Source organism: Caloenas nicobarica, chromosome 13 (assembly GCF_036013445.1).
Source record: "Caloenas nicobarica isolate bCalNic1 chromosome 13, bCalNic1.hap1, whole genome shotgun sequence".
NCBI classification, from domain to species: domain Eukaryota; kingdom Metazoa; phylum Chordata; class Aves; order Columbiformes; family Columbidae; genus Caloenas; species Caloenas nicobarica.
Genome location: NC_088257.1, coordinates 11,363,617 through 11,381,040, shown reverse-complemented (window position 1 = coordinate 11,381,040; position 17,424 = coordinate 11,363,617). Strand labels below are relative to the sequence as shown.

Genomic DNA, 17,424 nt, shown 5'->3' with positions numbered 1-17,424 from the left:
CCTCACAATAGTTGTCTTTTTTCTGTCATCTGCCCCATGATGACCTTGATAGGTAGGAGGAGACTTTGGCAGACAACCGTGAACTTACCCTGGTCAAGATGTTGGTTACGCTCTCCTTTTGTGTGTCTCTTTTCATCTGCTGTCTACCATTCGATAATTTGAGAGTTGACAGAGCTTCAGGAAACCTTGCTTTTCTTCTGCAGATCTTTTTGAATAAAATATTCCTAGTTTCAAACCTGAAAGAGGCATAGCCCCATGGAAGCACAAGAAGGTGGGCAGTCACTGCTCTATTAACATTCTGTAAGTATTTGAATGAGTAAGGGTGTCAACTGTGGCTCACTGTGTTTGAGAAGGGCTTTTTATTCAACTTGGATGAATTTATATGCAAGTGGTAGTTCAGAAATTGGCTTTAAAATTGGAGGAGTCAAACTTGCATCCAGTTACGATAGATCTGTGCAATATTCTGACACTGATGATCTTGATAAGAAAAGCCCCATAAGATTTTTAAGGTAAGAAGCAGATCAGTCAGTAATATCGAGTACAAAGATGGCATAACCTTGATTACCCTATTGCCTGGAGAATGGATTTGTGAATAGATCTGGCGTAGTAGGAGAAGAATTTGCTTCTAACATGAAAGTGATGGCTGGAACAACAGAATAGGATTGATAGATTTTGTGGAAGGAAAATCATGTCAGCAAGTTAAAGAATTTTTGTGTTAACCTTGCTTGTTAATCAAGATAATTCATGTGAACAGGATATTTGAAGGAGATTACTCACAGCAAGATTAGCCATAGGAAATACATCAAGGGCTGGAGGAACTTTTGAAGCCAATTACGTGGATGACAGCCTCCTACAGCTGTGAGAATTGAACCTCCAACGGAAAAAAAACCCGAAGTCTTGAAACATTCAAGATGTAATCTTATTAAAAACAAACACTTCTCTTTTCTGAGCCCTTCCAAGAAATTAATGAACAGCCCTTCCAAAATCTCACGAGTGGATAAAATTCATATCATTGTCCTATTCAGGTAGTGAATTACTTTGCTAAAAACACTTAGTTTATCCAAAATGGACTTGTGGTCGTATTGTGGTATCTTTTCATGAGAGTTGTCGACATGTCAATGACTCAATTAAGCCATTTCTCTTTCTCTTTTCGGGTAAAAGGAGAAGGTGCAAATGCTTGGATCAAGAAAATTGTCATAATGAAAGAGGAATTCCAGCGAATTGGGTTGAAATTATTTTAGCTTGTTTTGTGTTAATATTTGTGAATAACACTATCTTAATATATTTTGAAACGTACTGGGACTGTTAATAGTTGTTCAGCCTATTCTATGTGAAGTACCAGAAGCACAGAAAATTCTGTGCTTTTACAGGACGATTAGCGTTGATCGATAAGGATGCACGATTAAAGACTTGCCATTTGCACAGCTGAAATGTCTTGTATTTTGAAAATCTTTAAATTTTGACGTAACTTTGTTTTCAAATATATTTATACCTCTAATATATCATCTAAAACCAGATCAGTTTTACTTGTAAAACCTGTGGTGCTGTTTTCTGCAAACTCTCTTAAACACTGCAAAAGTAAATGAGCTGCTCCAAGCTCCCTCATTCCCAGCATCTGCCAGTAAAAGGTATACTGGTGTTTTTCTCCCTCTGAGCCTTCCTTCTGGATTTAGCTTTATTAAATACTGCTTTCCACTTGACGTGTACCTGCTGTGTCCAAGTTCTGTCCCGGTGCTCTTCAGCCTCTGCTCTTCTCTTGTCTCTGTCCTTCTCTCTGCCCTTTCAGTGTGCAATTTCTTTTTCTCCATCAGCTGCCAAGGTTTAGATACATACGTGTTCACCAGTTCACTGCTGGCATCCAGGAAACATAATTTTTGACAAACTTGCAGTTGCCAATAAGGTTCCGAGTTGTGATGCTGTTTGAAAGAATTGTAATTTAAATCTCTTGTTGTTTCTGTGACTGTAAGAATTGCAGAGGTCTTGGGATGATACTCTGTCAATGTGTGTTTGCTTCAGACTTCAGAGCTCTTTGCAACTAACTGTTGTAGACTGTTTTTCTATTGTCAAGAAGAGAGTTTCAGGCTTACATCCCGTGTTTATCAAGACCAAATAGATTTTATACTCACATCTGGGTAAGAAGCAGTGGTTAGTCAGTGCATCTGCGGCTCTAGATGAGGTGCTGTTTTCCCCCGGGTATTTCTGCAAGTGGTGGCTGTAACTTGTAGCTTTGCCTGGCAGCCAGGTAGTAAACTAACGCTGTGATACCACTTGGGAATGCTCCCAATAAATGTATTTTGTAAAACTAATTAATTCAGCTATGGTTGTTCGTATTGAATTTTTTCTGGCAGTGCTAGTGCTGTGATGAAAACACTGAGGAAAAAGGGAACGTGGTGAGAACCCGCGTGTCCTGGTCTCCAAGGTGCAGCTCCCCGTACGAGAGCTGCTCCCTTGAGTAAGGGCTGGGGAGGTGTTGCAAACTAAGAGCACCTGCTGCATCTTGTTTGGCATGGAACAATCCTCTAAGAAAGCCAAAAGAGTATGTAGTGAAGGAAGACTGTATTCAGACCTGTCACAACTAAACGACCAAATAATCTTGTCCACAGTTCCCCACCCCCCAGTAATTTCTTTTTGTTCTGTTTGTAGTTTCTTTCAACAGCTGCACTGTAGAGGTTTTATGAAGTGCAAGGGATGCTGATCTCACCAAAGAAATATATATATTTTTTACTGGCTACACTAAAAAAGTCCGAAGGATGTGAAATTGGAAGCAAAGGGTAATGTGCAGTTTGTTTATATCTAAAATATGTTTTTACTAAGACTATCTAATCACATGGCCTGGAATAGCTGCAAAGCTTCACAGAAAGTGGTAGGTAAGATACAGGCTGCCTCACAGTATCATCGTGTTCAGAATATAAAGTAATTAGTATGGACATCTTGAGTTTGTAGCCTGCAAATTGAGTAGCATGTTATGCAGCCTCCAAAATCATTCCCAATTAAAACTTTCAGCAAGCTGAAGAGATAAACCTGCTAAATGTTGTTACTGAGAGCTAATGCCAAAATGGTTTTTGATGACTGAGCATTAATTGAAATTGGTATTTTGCATTCAGCCCTCTATCCTGGGGTTTCAGGTTTCCTTTAAATCATTTGCTGATGGACTTAAATATTCTAATATTTTTATAATTAAGTTACTTTGAAATGCTCGGGACTTGCACAGCATGGAGTATCTTGAAAACCCTGCCACCTACATTTGCTGTAGCTTTTGGTCTGTGCTCATGTCTTTTCCCCATCTCCTTACTCTGTTTTGCAAATCGAGAGCATTTGGGGCTGCTCAGCAGTTTGTAATGCAAAGGGAAACACTGCAAACTGGTGCAAGGGCTCCTGGCATCCCGTCCTGACAGTCCTGGGCGCTCCAGAAGGGGAACCGAGAGACTCCCCAGGACCCCAGTTCTTCAGATAATGGTCAGTCTGAGAAAAATCTAGAGAAATTAAGACCTCCATGCAGAAGCTCAGAAAAACAAGTTATTCCTGTGAGGAAATTCCTAGTGTCAATTCTGCCTTCTCTATCTGCAATCGCATTGCTGTGTTACTGCTGATTTAGGCAGCTGTGCAGATTTTCTCCTCTTGGTTACTTCTCAGGAATTTAAATGTAAAATTACATTTTTAGACTATTTATATTGGGGTTTAATAATACTAATGTCTCTTCCAAGCCTTTGATAATATACTTGTGTAGTACATTCAGTGGTAACTGAATGGATTTTATCTCGAATCTGAGCAGCAGCAACATTGCAGTAGATGTCCGGGTGTTTGCTGTTTTGCACAAGAGGAGGTATTTGAGAAGAGGAAAAATGAAATGCTTTTCAAATGAAGGATAAGCCCTGACTCGTGAAAAAATAAACACTTTCATCTGTTAAAAACCAAACATTTTTCATCTGTTAAATAAACAAACAACATGGCCTTTTTTTTTTTTTTTTTTTTTTAAATGCAACTTGTCTCTTCCAGGCCAAGTTGTGTGTGCACTTGCATGCAAAATGTTTTCACACTGGAGAAATCCAGCCAGGTAACTGGATGTGTGGGGTCACAGGGTTCTCTTTGCCGTGCCAAAAAGTACAATTTGTTTTCATCTTTATGTTCCTAACAGCAGCCTGCCAGGCAGACAGGCAGTTTGAGAGACAAGTATGTTCATAAGAACAAAATATCTGCAGAAAATTGCAAACCCTTTGTGATACTGATAAACTGGTTAATCGTTGTCCGAGCAGAGCCCTGCGTGTAACACAGTACTGAGAATTACTGCAGGCAGCTTTAGTCGACAGTCACAGATAGTTGTATGTATGATCGATACCAACTTATACAGCCAGGATAATTTTACGATTTTGTAGTTCCTAGAAAATATAGAACAAATCTTAAAGTGCCTGACATCTCGTCACTGAAAGCTTTGATGCGTGAAATATCTGAAAATACTGTTTCAGGATGTAGTAGAATATTGTGAAATGGAAGATGCCTGCTAATTAGTGTTCAAACAAATAATTCAGTCTCGGTCTCCATCTGTTTGTAGGCTGAAAGCTGTTCAGGACAGGCTGTGTTTTTACCTTTAAAGCATGTACTGTATTTTGAGTATTGAATAATGAGAAACCATCAGTAATTAATAACTTCAGCATATTGCTCAAGTTAAATGTGATGGCTATTCTTGAAATTTGTCAGTCTGGAAATTCCAGATGTATTTCAGCACCAAATAATCAGGTCGCCTAACAGCTGCATATTAAGCGTTTTTAAACGTGTGTTTAGAAAGCTATAAGTGTTTGTATACATCCTATTTAAACAACTACTTTATTGTGTTCAAAATATGTTAATGTTGGAAGCTTTTCTAAGTAGTTTGCTTTGTAAAAGTAAGGTTTGTTATAACAGATCCAGTGCCTTAAAGAAGCTTTAATGCCTTCCAGTATTTTGGGGAGTGGGCATGAGTTTGAAAACTGAAGTATTCTCAAATATCAACGGTGGCAAATCCTGCACTGGAAAAGGGACAGATGAACCAACTAAACCAGCTGATCCCGAGAACCGTGTTGTTTGCAGTTCTGACCTTCCATTGATGGCTGGTATATGGTATCATGCCAGTTTAACTTACATTCCTTTCTCACATGATGCAATTGCTTACGTATTTTTAATTATGAAAGCAGTGAATCAGGAGGAAAACAAGCTTTTTGCAAATGAGGCATCCATAAATGAAGGATAAACAAAGCTGCCTTTGGTACGTGGAAGGCTTTTTTTTTTTTTCTTCCCATGACGGTGTTGCAAGCCACAGAATCACAGAATGTCAGGGGTTGGAAGGGACCTCGAAAGATCGTTCAGTCCAATCCCCCTGATGGAGCAGGAGAAGCCAGTGAGTGAGTGTCTGAAAACTAATGATGCAGACGTAATAGATGAATATTAAGTGACAGGAGCATACAATAAAATTATAAATTAAAAAAGCGTAATGTAGTTTACAGTATTGACTTTTCTGGGCTTCCAACAGTGGGAAGCTATGGAATAATGATGTTAAATTTGAGGTTTATCTAGATAGTTTGTTGGCACGGAAATCTTCCTTCTCCTTTGGAAGAATGCGTGACACGAAAGCTTACTCTTGTCTTTCCAAATAGGATTATGTCTCCTCCATTTCCAAAGCTTTGTTCAACTTAACCTTTTCCATTTCCAGACATTCTCTTATGTTTTGATACTGAAATCAATTAATGGCTTGAGAGTTTTCATACCTTTGTAAGTACTGTACTATTAATTTTTTAAATGTAAACATTTAGCTGGAACATGGCAGGTTTAATACATGACTAGGTGACTCCAAAACCTAATAATTCTGTTCTTTTAGTTTCACAATGCTTGTTATTAATTTAAAGCTTGAAATTATTTCTTTTTTTAAGAAAAGTGAGTAACTGTTGATTACCCCAAATTTCCACAAAGACTTGAACCATCACTTCAGAGCAGATGTAGGTGACTCTGGACGCTGCTGCTTGCTCCTCCCCAGGTCTCCTCTCTCTATTTATTTCCCTTGGATGTGCGCACACTCTGCTTCTGGCTATTTTTAATTTTTGCTAACGTATTTGCCTGAACTAGTTAAGACACTAATTCGGTGACAGCAAACCAATAAAGCAAATATTTGAACTTTAATGTTGATTAATGGTCTTTAGTTTAAAAGAAAAAAATATATAATTGTGGCAAACGTCATACATTATCACCTTCTGTAAGTTAGAGAAACAGATGTACATCTTTGCTTATGTATTTGCTAATGATGTTTTATTCTTTATTACTACTGAAGAGTCTTCCCCGGTGAATTGTTTCAGGGCTGAGTTTCTGTTTATTCTAAACATTTCATTGTGTAATCTTACAAGACAATTAGGAATGAACATTATTTTGAAGCCTTGATTAAAACTGGCAGATTAATGAAATATACTGACATTGGAAAACTTCTTAAATGATAGAGAAGCTACACATTTGTATTCTTGAGAAAAATATGGAATAAGTCATTAAGAAAGTTAAAATCCATGTTTCTAAAACATGACGGGTATATTAATTAAGAAGAATATTGAAAATTGTTGTTTTTAAAATGTGATGGTAGTTATGGCTGGGGAAAAAACATATGACACCTCCTCATTTTGAAGGAGCTCTGTTGTGGTATAATTGATGAAACATCTCATGATGCACACCAGGAAATAATTAAACCTGACCTATTGACTTGTAAATATGAGTATTCTTTAGGATTAGAAGGGTGAGTTTTGTCTTTGGAACATAATCCTTTTCTGAGCGTTCAGTTGTTGTAAAGTGCTTGATGGACCAGAAATGATAGTGCCAAGAGCTTGACCTTTGCTACATGCGGTGTTCTTTTCCTGGCAGTATTTACAGCCATTACTTAATTAGCAAATGTTGGAACATAAGCAGAGGGGGGAGTTTGACAGGAGCTGAATTTCATGGATGTGTTTATGTAAAACAAAACAAGAAAACAACCCTCCCTCAACCTCCAGTAGTTTGATAAATTGTTGTTACACAATAAAAATACAGTGCTTGAACAACCTTCAGCAGAAAACTGTAGCTTTTCCGAATGACTGGGGATATAGCAATAGCAGTAATCTGTTTGTGACAAAACCGGTAATGATTATTTCTCTTTAGAAAGCTGCAAAAACGGTATCTTCTAGTTGCACGTAATTACTTTAGAATTTTGAGGGAAAAAATCTTGTCTTTCTCTTTGATACAATAGAAAACTAATTAGAACTGTTTAACTTTTTTTTTGCAATTGCAAATGATACTTGGCAAAGTTGGCTTTGCCTTGGTTTTTGGTTTGTGGAGAAATCGTAACATGGAATTTCAGTTCACCTGGAAGTTAGAGCTTATATTGAGCTTACTTGAAAAATGACATTTCTGTATTTTCTGAATTAAAGTAACTTTGTTGTAACAGCGGAAGTAGTTTGGCCATTCTTTTAGATATATTGCCAACACACAAGACTGTCGTGCCTGGATCACTTACTGCATGGAAAGCACATGAAAGAAGGCGTGAAAATTTTAGTGATGAGTTGCTCACTATAGGTGTGTGAAAATGCCAGTTTTTAACACGAAACTTGTGCTTCTCTGGCCTGCTATAGCATGGGGCGAGAAAATATCAGTTGTCATTTATGATTCCGTGGCAACCATGGAATTTAAAGATTTTTTCCTTTTTTTTTTTTTTAGTAGACCATTAGCAAAATCAAAACTTGACAGTTTAAACCACTGTGCTGCTTTAAATTGTAATACTTTATTGTAACAGATTACACTGATAATTTCTTTGTTGAAATAATCCGAAGCTTCACTTGAATAACTTCACAGTTCAGTTGCTTAAGTTCCTTTCCCCAAAATGCACATATCCAACAAAAGTTTATAAGCGTGAGTCTTTTAGATGTTTTGTACAAAGTGGTGGTGTTTCAGTGCATATTTGCTGTAGAGATGACCGTGTACGTAATAATATGTTTTGTGTGGCTGGAGTTGCACAGGTACTTTCCAAGCATAACCTTGATGAAATAGATGGAGCTGACCCACTTGTTCAGGATTTGTCTCCCCACTTGTCTTAGTCTCCTTCTAATTTACACCTTAATCTCTGCTTTAACTGATTCAGGAGTTATTTCGTCTGCTGATCTGTGTTAGAATGTCATTGCTGTTGACAGTGAGTTTGTAACACAGCAGCTACAGCTACTGGACTGCTAATCCAGCCACAATGCTGTTAATCAAGTAGTTATTTTCTAATTTAAGGTCTGTATGGGATCGCTGTCACCTGAGCTCAGTTGGTGGGATGGATCGAGTGTACCTAACTTGAGCTAACAGGTCTATAGTGAAGACAAAGTTACTTTGTGAAGCCAGAGATTTTTTCAATTCCAGGTGTTCCTACAGTCACAAATTAAGTGATTAAAGAGGTTATTGGTCTGTAACACCACCACCCCCTGCCCAGGTATCTCGCTGAGCTCTTTCTTGCTGGTAGTTCCAGCACCCTCAGATCTGCTTGGGTGGAACCTTCTCCAGAGTTGATTTCCCTAAAGTCACCTCTGTCCTTAGGTGTCCTGAAGGTATCACCTTTTAGAGTCCATCAGCTGAACCACATCACATTGCTTTTAGCCTCTTTTCCTGCATTACACTGCCCATCGTGTTTCATTGCATTTGTGTTTTTTCGTATTTATTAAACAGAACCTGTCACTATGATGTGCTCCTTGTGATGGTACAAGAAGCAACGTAAAGACAGAGGCCCCAAGTTAAGGCTCGGTTTTACAGAACAGGTTCTCTGTCCTCCCGTTTGCTGGGAGGATGAAGGGGTGACATCGAGTTGAGGGACCTGTCATTAAAAATACTGCGTGCAAAGTAGTACTTCGGAGTTCTTGGAATTTATGTATATTTGTTTCTACGAAGCCTGTTTAATGCTTAATTAAATTTTACTAATGTTTTCTTGTCAACACTGAAATGCATTGTGAGTGGTTTTGAGTATCTGCAATAATGATTTTACAAAAGAACATTCTTTATGTTAGGGCTTTACATAGCAGGGAATGATGAGAGGTGGTGAGTAAATAAAATATTATGATAATGGTGCTATCTGGTTAGAATTTTTCACACAATAGTTTTCATCAATTTTTCTTTGTCCTCTTTTGTTTTTAAGGATATTGTAACATACACCATTGCCAATTATTTTTATTATTGAAAAGGTAAAATAGGCTGTTCATCTGATTCTTTTTCATTTGCTTTTTTTTCATCCCACTCTAGTTTTGGCAAGCAGTCTGGAGGAAAACGAGGATGCGAATGTATCATATTGGAGCCTTCAGAAATGATTGTGGTAAGACAGATTTTTTCCAAATGTATTTAAATCTATTGCTGGTTTCAGCAAATTCTTTCTGTTTTATAGCAGAAAGCTTATTGTAAAGCATTCTATAAAATTGCATCAAAATTGCCTTGATTTCAATTATACCTATGGCTGCTATCGTACAGCAATAGCTATGTAAATTTAATCTAGATGGGTAAATGGTGATGATTAGGTCATTCTTTCTAAAATTATGCTTACTTGAGTTTCAAAAGCCTACCAGTGATGGCTGAGTTGAGCATTCCCGAGTGAGGCAATGATAGACTACTATCTCGAATATTTTATTTACACCCCCATGCCCCATTTCATTGCATTTTAGCAGCCATGCCAGCCATCCTGGATCTGGTAGGAAAGGCCTTCTTAGTCCTCGCCTTTGCAGTTCTACAGAGCATGAAGGCTTTTAAGTAAGAGGAGAAGGAACATAAGAGTTTTCAGCTTAGTCGTCATCAGCTTTTTCCATGGCCAAGTTTCCTTCTGCTTCAGAACACTACTGAGTTCGTATGTGCCAATAGATTGTAACTCAGTCCTTCCCGGGTTGATGTACACATACCGTCACAAGCTGGAATATTAGGATTGCGTTTCCGTCATGCAGACCAATGTTGTACCCGAGTAGTGTGGCTGGGGACACTAGAAGATCTCTTTCAATTTTGATCTTATGAGATCTTGCTAATAGAGCTGGAATAAAAATGTTTGTTTTTCTGGGAAGCCACATGTCCGTTAAGCAGGCTTAGATCTCTAAACTGCTATCGATTTAGCTCCCTTATATCTAGATATGGTAACACTAAATAGAACTAATATTTGAGGATGTCTCTTACTCATTGAGTCCATAAATGTTCAGCTTCTATGAGAAATGTGTTTCTCGCAATATGCTACCAGCTGTGGATGCCAGCGATGTCCTGTACCGAGTACGTTTGGTGTCTTTTGTGCCGTTCTTTCTGTGCAGCGTCAGTCCGGTTCTGCTCCCGGGCTTTGACAGCATCAGTAATTTGCTCTTTGCTGCAGCACATTTTAAGCCACAGTCTGATATGTCATGAAGTGAGCGTAGGTAAGCGTGCAGGAAGCCTACATCAGTCCTCTGGAGTGAAGTAGTTCATTTGTGTATTCCCAATTATCCTGCCTCTTCTCAAAGCTGGAGGTTTGGGGGGGAGATCTATGCCTTGAGGGGTGCCACAGGACTGCCTGGGTGATGATGTGTGCAGCCACGTCATGTGTATGCCCCAGGCACTCTCGTTTGCTGCTGCTGCTTCAGAGTTTTGCCTGTTAACTGCTGCTGCCAAGGATTTGACGTGCGGAGTACGCCCGAGTCCATGGCCTGGGCTGAGCTGGGCCTCGGCTGAGCCGGGCCTGGGTGAGCCAGGCATGGGGTGAGCTGGGCCAGACACCTCAATGCTCCTGGCATGTTGTAGCAAGAATGACAAACGCTCACTCACTTGGTCATATATAGACCTCTCGAATCTCTGCAATCCTTCAGGTTGATGTAACAGAAGAAGAATTTGGTCTGTTTGGCTCGGTTTCACTAACAAATGGGTTATACAACTCATACCCATCCTTATTTGGCCTTGTCACCATTGTTGTTAAAACAAACAACCCAAACCAAACCAACAACAAGATGCAAATTAAAAAGTAGCTTCTGTGTAGTGTGTACTACTGGAGAGAAAATGATCTTATTAAAATATTTTATTGAGAAACCAAAGAGTTTTGTGTATGCATAGCTTGAGTAGCTAAAACTGAGTTTTTTCAGAGGAGCACCCTGTCACAGTCTTCGGAGAAACCGGTTGTCCCTGCAGGCAAATGCACAACCTGGACAATCATCCTGTGTGTTTTAAACCTCTTGAACTTTCTGTAATTGTAGTTAAATCCCACTGAGAATATAGAGAGTATAGAGATACCTGGAAGTACCTTAAATCCTTTTCTGGAACTTCACTATATTTTTTTCTGTAGGAAAATCAGAAAATTAAAAGCACAAAATTGTTTCTTCATTATTTTTATTTTCATGTTTTACAGGTAAATTTAGCTAAAGATACTGTTAACTGTCAGTTTTCTAGGTAGGACTTCAAATGGGATGAGAAAAAAGCATCAGTGTGATGGTATGCACCTTGCTAATGTTCTGTGCTGACACAAGGTGTACTTGAGTTTCATTTCCATGATTAATTCTTATTAATTTATATTCTTTTATTTTCTCTTAATTTGCAACATACTAATAAGGTTTGATACATAAGGAATTTTTATCTTCAAGCAAAAGAATTAGCTACTTCAGTGTAGTTGAAGAACACCATCATTCTCTACTGCTGACTGTTTTGTTTTGTTGTGTATGTTGGTTTTTTTTACCCCCCTTATCCCTTCTTGTTAGAATGTAAATCAGCTCTGTAGTGGAAATCCTCTGGGAAGTGACCCATTTTAAAGGCCATAAAGTGTGGTCAACTTAAGTTAATGAGGATAACAGTGTGTGAATGAATGTTGTAGCTCATATTTTTGGAGCCTGAGCAATCTATTGAATTAATAATAGGCCCATTTATCATTTAAGAAAATGGCCCAGAATTGCAGCATATCTCAGTGTACTGAAGTGTCCTTTCTGTTGTTCCTTGGTGCTTTCATTTTCTTCTTCAGATCGTAAGTGTAAGACAGCGTGATATTTGAAGTTAGAAAATACTCCATTGTGGCACGGACTGCACGGTGGATTTGGGGACAGTCTTACAATCCTCCTCAATTTTTACGTGGCAGCCAGTGCTGTGGGTGAAGCCGGCTGTATGGAAGCATTCTTGATTAGAAACTAGTTGGTTAGTACGCTATTCTGGACTTCTCATTGCATATTGAAAATCAAATAATAATAAAAGTCTGCGGGGCAGCAGCGTCCATCTGAGCTGGCGGCCTGGTCCCCCCTGTGCTCCCACACCAGGACACAGCGCGCAGCATCCACAGAGATGCTGAATTGCTCCGTACCAGTGTTTGTCCCGTTCAGGGGGATGTGAGGAGGTTGGATAAGCTCTCTGCCAACAGAAACTTTTGGTTTTAAGCAGGTCAAAGCATGGCCGAGTGATGAGCAGTGCCAGGGAGCCCTGACCTGCTGATGTGCAGCGTATCAAAACTCATTTTTGTACGTTATTGTAAATCATAAGTACAAACAATGCAATGGTTGTCTGCACTCAAAATCCTGATGGTGCGGGTGGTACTAAACTGGAAGTTGTGTAGTGTGAAGCTCTTTCCTTGCTTTCTGTTGGGTTTTTTTTGTTTTGTTTTTTTTTTTTTAATTTTTTTTTGTCACAGCAGTGGCAATAACCGAAGGAAGCAGCTGGTCTCAGTTTGAGTTTCCACTAGCAGTTGCTTGTTTTGCCTTCGTGCTAACAAATAATACATTTACGCTCACTTGTTAGTTTTCAGTTAGAATTGTGGAAGAAAAATAACTTCATCTTTCACCGAGTGTTTGTTTTACTTCAGTCTTAAGAAGTCCCAAAATGAAAAGTTATTTTTATTAAATAAGGGTTCACAGTATTGGAAGAGTTGTTGTCTGACCACTCCAACAAGTCCTCGGTGTCCAGGTTAGTCCATTACATTGGAGAAACTCAGCACTTGTTTTAGTTTCTGTGATCCTGTAGGACTGAACACAGAGAAAAAAGGAAATAATGCATTTATTGAAGGGGCTCACATACTCTGGCACACATACAAAAATTATAAAGGAAATCCACATGATGTTGGTTATTTAATAGAGTAACTGTACAAAACCAAATTTTCTTAATTCTGGAAGCCTTCTGTATAATTTGGGAGCCACATTTTGCTAACTAGAAATCCATATTTTATGCTAGGTGAAGAAGGGCTTCTCTATCCAGTGTCTTGCTACTTTTAAAATTATACTAAGTGGTTTATTTAAAAGGATTTTTTTGTTTTATTTTTTTGTCAACCTATATGCCTTGTGTATATATGTGTGTGTATATATATGTATATTCTTTTTTTCTTACGTCCTTATACCATCATGCTTACAGCAACGGTGCTGCTGGATATCTTTGCTCATTGTTCTGTGCCTTTGCAAACAGGTAGTAAAATTCTAGTGAAAAGTGTGGTTGTCCCTTTCTGGGAGAACTCTGCTTTTCTTCTTGCTTTTTTGACAACACTGTGGTATCAGGTTCACCCTTCTTTTTTAACTATATCTTTAACCTATGTTGTGGTTGCATATTTTTCTCTATGGAATTAAAAATAACCCATAAGGCAAGCCCAGCTGCTTGCATCTTCCTATGACCTCAGACAGACTTAGCTATTTGGAAAAAGTGATGTGGAAAGTAGATGAGATCTTGCTTTTGTGATGGTTTAGGTATTTTTGTTACTTTATTGTTCCTGTCTGTTCATTTCTTTATACCTTTTGAATTTTAATTTTGAGATAATTTACCCAAGTACAGGACGTAAAGGCTGCATAAGACCACATAGAGGTTCTTCTCCTGTTCCAGTATTGAAGTCTTATGTTTAGGATTTTCAAGTGAAATTTGGGAAAAAAAAAAAAAAAAACCACAACAAAAAAACCCCCTCACTGAGGACAGTATAAACTCCTATATAGTAAATGTATAGTAGAGGAGCTTCTTGCCCAGCTGCTGCCTGTTTTCATGCACGTCTGTTCTGCTTCCTGCTAGGAGATATTTTTCCAAAACATCAGAAGGAAATGGGAAAGGATGAGACTGCTTTTTATAGAAAAAAAGGAATTGGAACTAGCGAGATCAAAAGGTTTCATGTTGGCTTTTACTAACAAGATAGATTTACCTGATTTTTAATGTTTAGTCACAAATAATATTTAACATTAAGATTTGAATCAGATTACAGTTATTTCTTCTTAATCTGCTGGAAGTGATTAGAAGTCAGTATGACATAGTTGAAGTAGCTATTTAGAAAAAGCTGGAGTATTTAAAGTTGTTCAGCTGTGACTGGTACTGGAAACAAGTTACACTTTTAAAAATTACATCAATAAGAATAGGATATAATGCAATGCCTTTAGCAGACTCTGAATACTCAAAGAAATAGTAACTTCTGTGTCGAAGATACACTTGAAACGAACTGTGTCTGTAACGTGTGTGGTACGTGTGGGCGTAAAAGCGTTTTCTACTGGTGAGTGACATTGTTTAGAGGATACGTGTGCCTTTTCTACCTTTTTTTTAAAAAACTGTTTCCTGGAAGGAAACTGTGGCCTCCGGCTCATTGTAATAACGTAGTTCTGAGACATGCAGCAGTGGTTCTCCGAAATGTCTGCAATCGTTTTCTCAAGACAAGTTTAACTGCTCTGAACTTGTTTGTTCCTTCCTCATGAGCTTCATACGGCTCCATCGACTTTCGGTGCTATGGAAGAACTGGATGTTTAACCAGGAGCCTGAACATGTGTTTCAGGTGGAGAACTCCAAGGACAATGAGGAAAACATCTTGCAAAGAGAAGTCCCGATCAGGCAGTCCCGTCGGAGGTTTCGGAAGATCAACCAGAGGGGCGAGCGTCAGACCATCACTGATAACGTGGATTCCAGCAGCTACTTGTCGGTGAGTCTGCTCTGCCTTGGCCCATCTCCTTGGCATCATGCCGTCTGTGTGGCTGGCTGCCCTTGGTTTTATTGAGAAAAGCTGGTGAGATGAAATTTGCCATGTTTGTCACTTTCGACAACACTTTTTTTCTTGTTGGGGAGCAGGAGAGTGCTTTGGATTTTAACAGGATAGGTGGAAGTAAAGGTTCAGGCACTAGTTAGAAAAGAGGTGTTTTGGTTTAGGGGTTTTCAGTTGAACGCTATAAATAAATGTTAAAATATTTGCTGGATGGAGAAATGGTCATTCTTGGTTTTTGTTGGTATGACCTGGAGTTCTTTTGGCAAGATGTAGGAATTGGTGGTTTTCTTTTTTTTCCTTAATAAATTTGAACTATGGTTTGGAATTTAATCAATCGTGAATGCTGTTCAATACAACATTAAGAATATCGTTGTACTTGGTTGTGTTTACTTGCTTAAAAATAGCATAGTGGTAATTCAAGCATCAAAAAGAGTAACGGCAACTCATTTGCTAGTCTTAAATAAATCAGACTGTATAATCTGCGCTGTGTGAAGGCACGTACGGCTGTGGTTTCAAGGCCACAATGCCTTTATATGGAGGTTAATCTTTACCATTATTTTTCACATACAGACTTCCTGTTTGGTAGCAGGGTATACCTGTGATCCAGACAGATTATTTCATTGAAAATAATTGTTCTGGATATTTTGATTTGCTTTGAAAATCAAAGGTTAAAAAACAGTACTAATGTTGAAGTACACAATCTGTCTTCAAGCACAGGAAAAAACAAATTCAATTTCTCCCCTTTTTTGCCCATCTTCCTTTTCATCTCCTCAAAAGGTACAAAGCCTCTTTCACTTGATACACTTCAAAATATCTGATGTGTGCAGTCTTGTAAGCAGCAAAGCTCTCGTTGCTGTGACAGGAAGAGAATACGCTGCTTGAAGTTTAAGGTCCTCCACCATCTCATTTCAAGAAGTGTCACGTGTTGGATTTTGTCATTAGTAAGTAATCTGAATCAGTTATTGACGAAATGAGATGTTGGATCCTCATCCTCTGGGCAGTTGTGCATAAGGCTTTATTAGGAATTAAATTCCAGTCTGTGGATGACAAAATCTGTCTCTTTGGTGTTTGTGATAATGAATAAGCTCGCAGGAAATAATTTTGAGACTTCGTCGCTAAGAGGAAAAGAATCCCAGGAGCAGCCGATGCTGGTGATACCTGTGTTGTGTGCCTGGAGGGACTCGGCATCTCTGGTCTAAGAAAGACCAAGTTATTCGTCTTCCTGAACGATTTCAGAGATTGTAGGTTATTGATGCAAGGAGTCAGTGTGCTACACTTGCAGAGTTGTGATTAGTCAACAAATGATGTCCTCCTTAGGACTTCATGTTGATTTATTTCTTTATGTTACCAACTACATGGAGCACATGCGTGTGTCTGCACGCGTAATTGCATGTTGCAAATCTAGTGGCTTCTTCAGCATTTGATGGGAAACGGTATAAACTTGATAAATCAACAGCATATTTCTAAGTCTGCTTTTATGTCAGTTAACTAGGGATATATAAAAAGAGGCCTGTTAATGCTGTTAGGTGTTTTCCTGGATGAACGAGTGCTAAGTGGCAAGGAGTGAACAACCACCTCTCTGATAGCAAATCTGCAAGCTGTTGGGTTTTCAGCAGCCTGAACCGAAATACCAATCCTTGCTTTGTAGACTGTGAGCTCCTAATTGGAAAGTGTCATGCAGTACTTGGTGTATCGAAAGTAATTTGTAGCTCAACAGATGACTAAGAAATTGAAACACGATAACCAGCTGCCTGTTTGACAAGTAAATAAAAATTGGGTGCCTATATTTTCCATATTCCATTATAATCCGATAAAATAATGAATTTTTCTGAGGGATGGTTCGTTCTCTGCCTAGGTTTAACTCTTACCTATATGAGTCTGCTCATACATGGCTGGTCTTGAAAAACAGACTTTATAATGTGGCCCTTCATCTCAGCTCATGTGAGAATGGGCAGGATAAGGAGGGGAGGCTTTTTGAATGAAACTCTTATTAGAGGAGAACTTGCAGTAACGTTTTCTGCCCGAGTGGGAAAAATTTACAGACTCGGCGGCAGGTTTCATCATGCCGATGAATGAAGGCAGTGTTGGATTTCACCCTCCAGCCTGGTGCTAAGTGCCCTTTGGCAGGCGGTGGGTGATGGACCTTGGGGACCCTCCTTGCTCGGGGTCGAGGCTCTGCGGGGACTCCGTGCTGTGATGTTGGAGGACTCAGTGTGACACTGTTTAAGTTTTTAAATGCCTCACCTCTCAGACATGGGTAGTTTTCTGCTTTTTAAAGAAAACTTAAATGCTATAGGTGTTGAAATTTGGTGTTTTCTCCCAGCTCAGAATTTTTCCTTTCATGATTAAATAGAAGATTCCTTGCGTTTGCTTTTAAGGGGGATTATCTATGCGATGTCCATCAACTCCTTAAAATGTAAATCTCTGTGCATTAAATATACTATGATTAGTATTTATGATTTATTTAATGTATTTTATGGAACACTGCTGAGCAGCTTGGTAGCACTTGTCATCTT

General features: G+C 38.8%; 1 protein-coding gene across 2 annotated transcripts in view; it reads left to right on the top strand.

Annotated features, from left to right (window-relative positions):
* Positions 1-17,424, top strand: part of RAPGEF6 (Rap guanine nucleotide exchange factor 6) — a 120,575-nt gene that overhangs the window by 29,791 nt on the left and 73,360 nt on the right. For both annotated transcript variants that reach the window (XM_065644446.1, XM_065644445.1), the window contains exons 5-6: positions 9,250-9,319; positions 14,705-14,848. In XM_065644446.1, the coding sequence (XP_065500518.1) occupies positions 9,250-9,319; positions 14,705-14,848 (214 nt within the window). The remainder of the gene's footprint in view (positions 1-9,249; positions 9,320-14,704; positions 14,849-17,424) is intronic.